Source organism: Clupea harengus, chromosome 14 (genome assembly GCF_900700415.2).
Source record: "Clupea harengus chromosome 14, Ch_v2.0.2, whole genome shotgun sequence".
Taxonomy (NCBI): domain Eukaryota; kingdom Metazoa; phylum Chordata; class Actinopteri; order Clupeiformes; family Clupeidae; genus Clupea; species Clupea harengus.
In genome coordinates this window covers 570,861-571,994 of record NC_045165.1, presented here as the reverse complement: position 1 = coordinate 571,994, position 1,134 = coordinate 570,861, and the positions used below count along the sequence as shown (strand labels likewise).

The 1,134-nt window shown below is 38.4% G+C and overlaps 1 protein-coding gene across 6 annotated transcripts in view; it reads left to right on the top strand.

Annotated features, from left to right (window-relative positions):
• The window catches only part of brf1a (BRF1 RNA polymerase III transcription initiation factor subunit a), a 39,593-nt gene extending 38,891 nt beyond the window's left edge, over window positions 1-702 (top strand). For all 6 annotated transcript variants that reach the window (XM_031580970.2, XM_031580972.2, XM_031580971.2 and 3 more), the window contains one exon: window positions 498-702. In XM_031580970.2, coding sequence (XP_031436830.1) covers window positions 498-532 — 35 coding nt within the window. In that variant the 3' untranslated portion in view covers window positions 533-702. The remainder of the gene's footprint in view (window positions 1-497) is intronic.
• The last annotated feature ends 432 nt before the right edge of the window (window positions 703-1,134 follow it).

Here is a 1,134-nt window from a genome sequence, read left to right as displayed (position 1 = left end):
CAAACCGTAACGTTAGCCTACTACACAGTTTGCGAGGCCAAAAAGAATGTTAATCTAAAAAAAAAAAAAAAAAAAAACGCGTTAATCTCGCGATAAAAAAATTAACGGCGTTAAAATGGGTTTGCGTTAACGCCGTTAATAACGCGTTAAACTGACAGCACTAATAATTATCATTTAGTATTATTAATAATAACCATTTTATCACTATGGCAACATCACTATTCATAATTATCATTATTATTATTATTTTATTATTATTATTAATACTAATAACCATTACATCACTATGACTAACTACTATTACATAATAATAAGTATTATAGTGCTAGTATTTATAATTACTACATGGTTTTAATAACTGTTCTTAACACATAATATAAATATTATATACAGGACATTAATAACTGGTGCTACACGTGATATATAACTGTTAATAACTGTTAATGTTAATGTTAATAACTGTTTTTATGACCGTCTGTCTGTGTCCCTCTGTACAGAATATGGCTGTGATGACGATGATGAAGGCTATTAGGAGCGGAGTGTGTGTGTGTGGGTGTGAGTCTGTGTGCTTTAGGACTGGACTGTGTACACACACACACACACACCTGATTCCACTGCTACCTGAAGACACTAGGAGAGGAGGATGAAGATGATGATGATGATGATGTTATGTCACTGAGCGAGTGTGTGTGTGTGTGTGTGTGTGTGTGTGTGTGTGTGTGTGTGTGTGTGTGTGTGTGAGTGTGAGCTTTGATTCACACGACCTTTAAGAAGGAGACACTCCTACTAAAGACACACTCACTTAGATGGACTTGTTGGGACACACTCTTACAAACACACACACACACACACACACACACACACACACTTGCCTTACACACACCTCCTCTCGTCCTTATGGTTCTCACACACTCAGGGAGGACCAATCAAGTCACTCTTCCACAAGGTAAAGGGGGGTGTGTGTGTGTGTGTGTGTGTGTGTGTGTGTGTGTGTGTGTGTGTGTGTGTGTGTGTGTGTGTGTGTGTGTGTGTGTGTGTGTGTGTGTGTGTGTGTGTGTGGGGCTCCTCAATAACAGTATTACAGCCTAATGATGACATACAATCTTCCTGTGCTAATTCCTTCAGCTTCCAGTA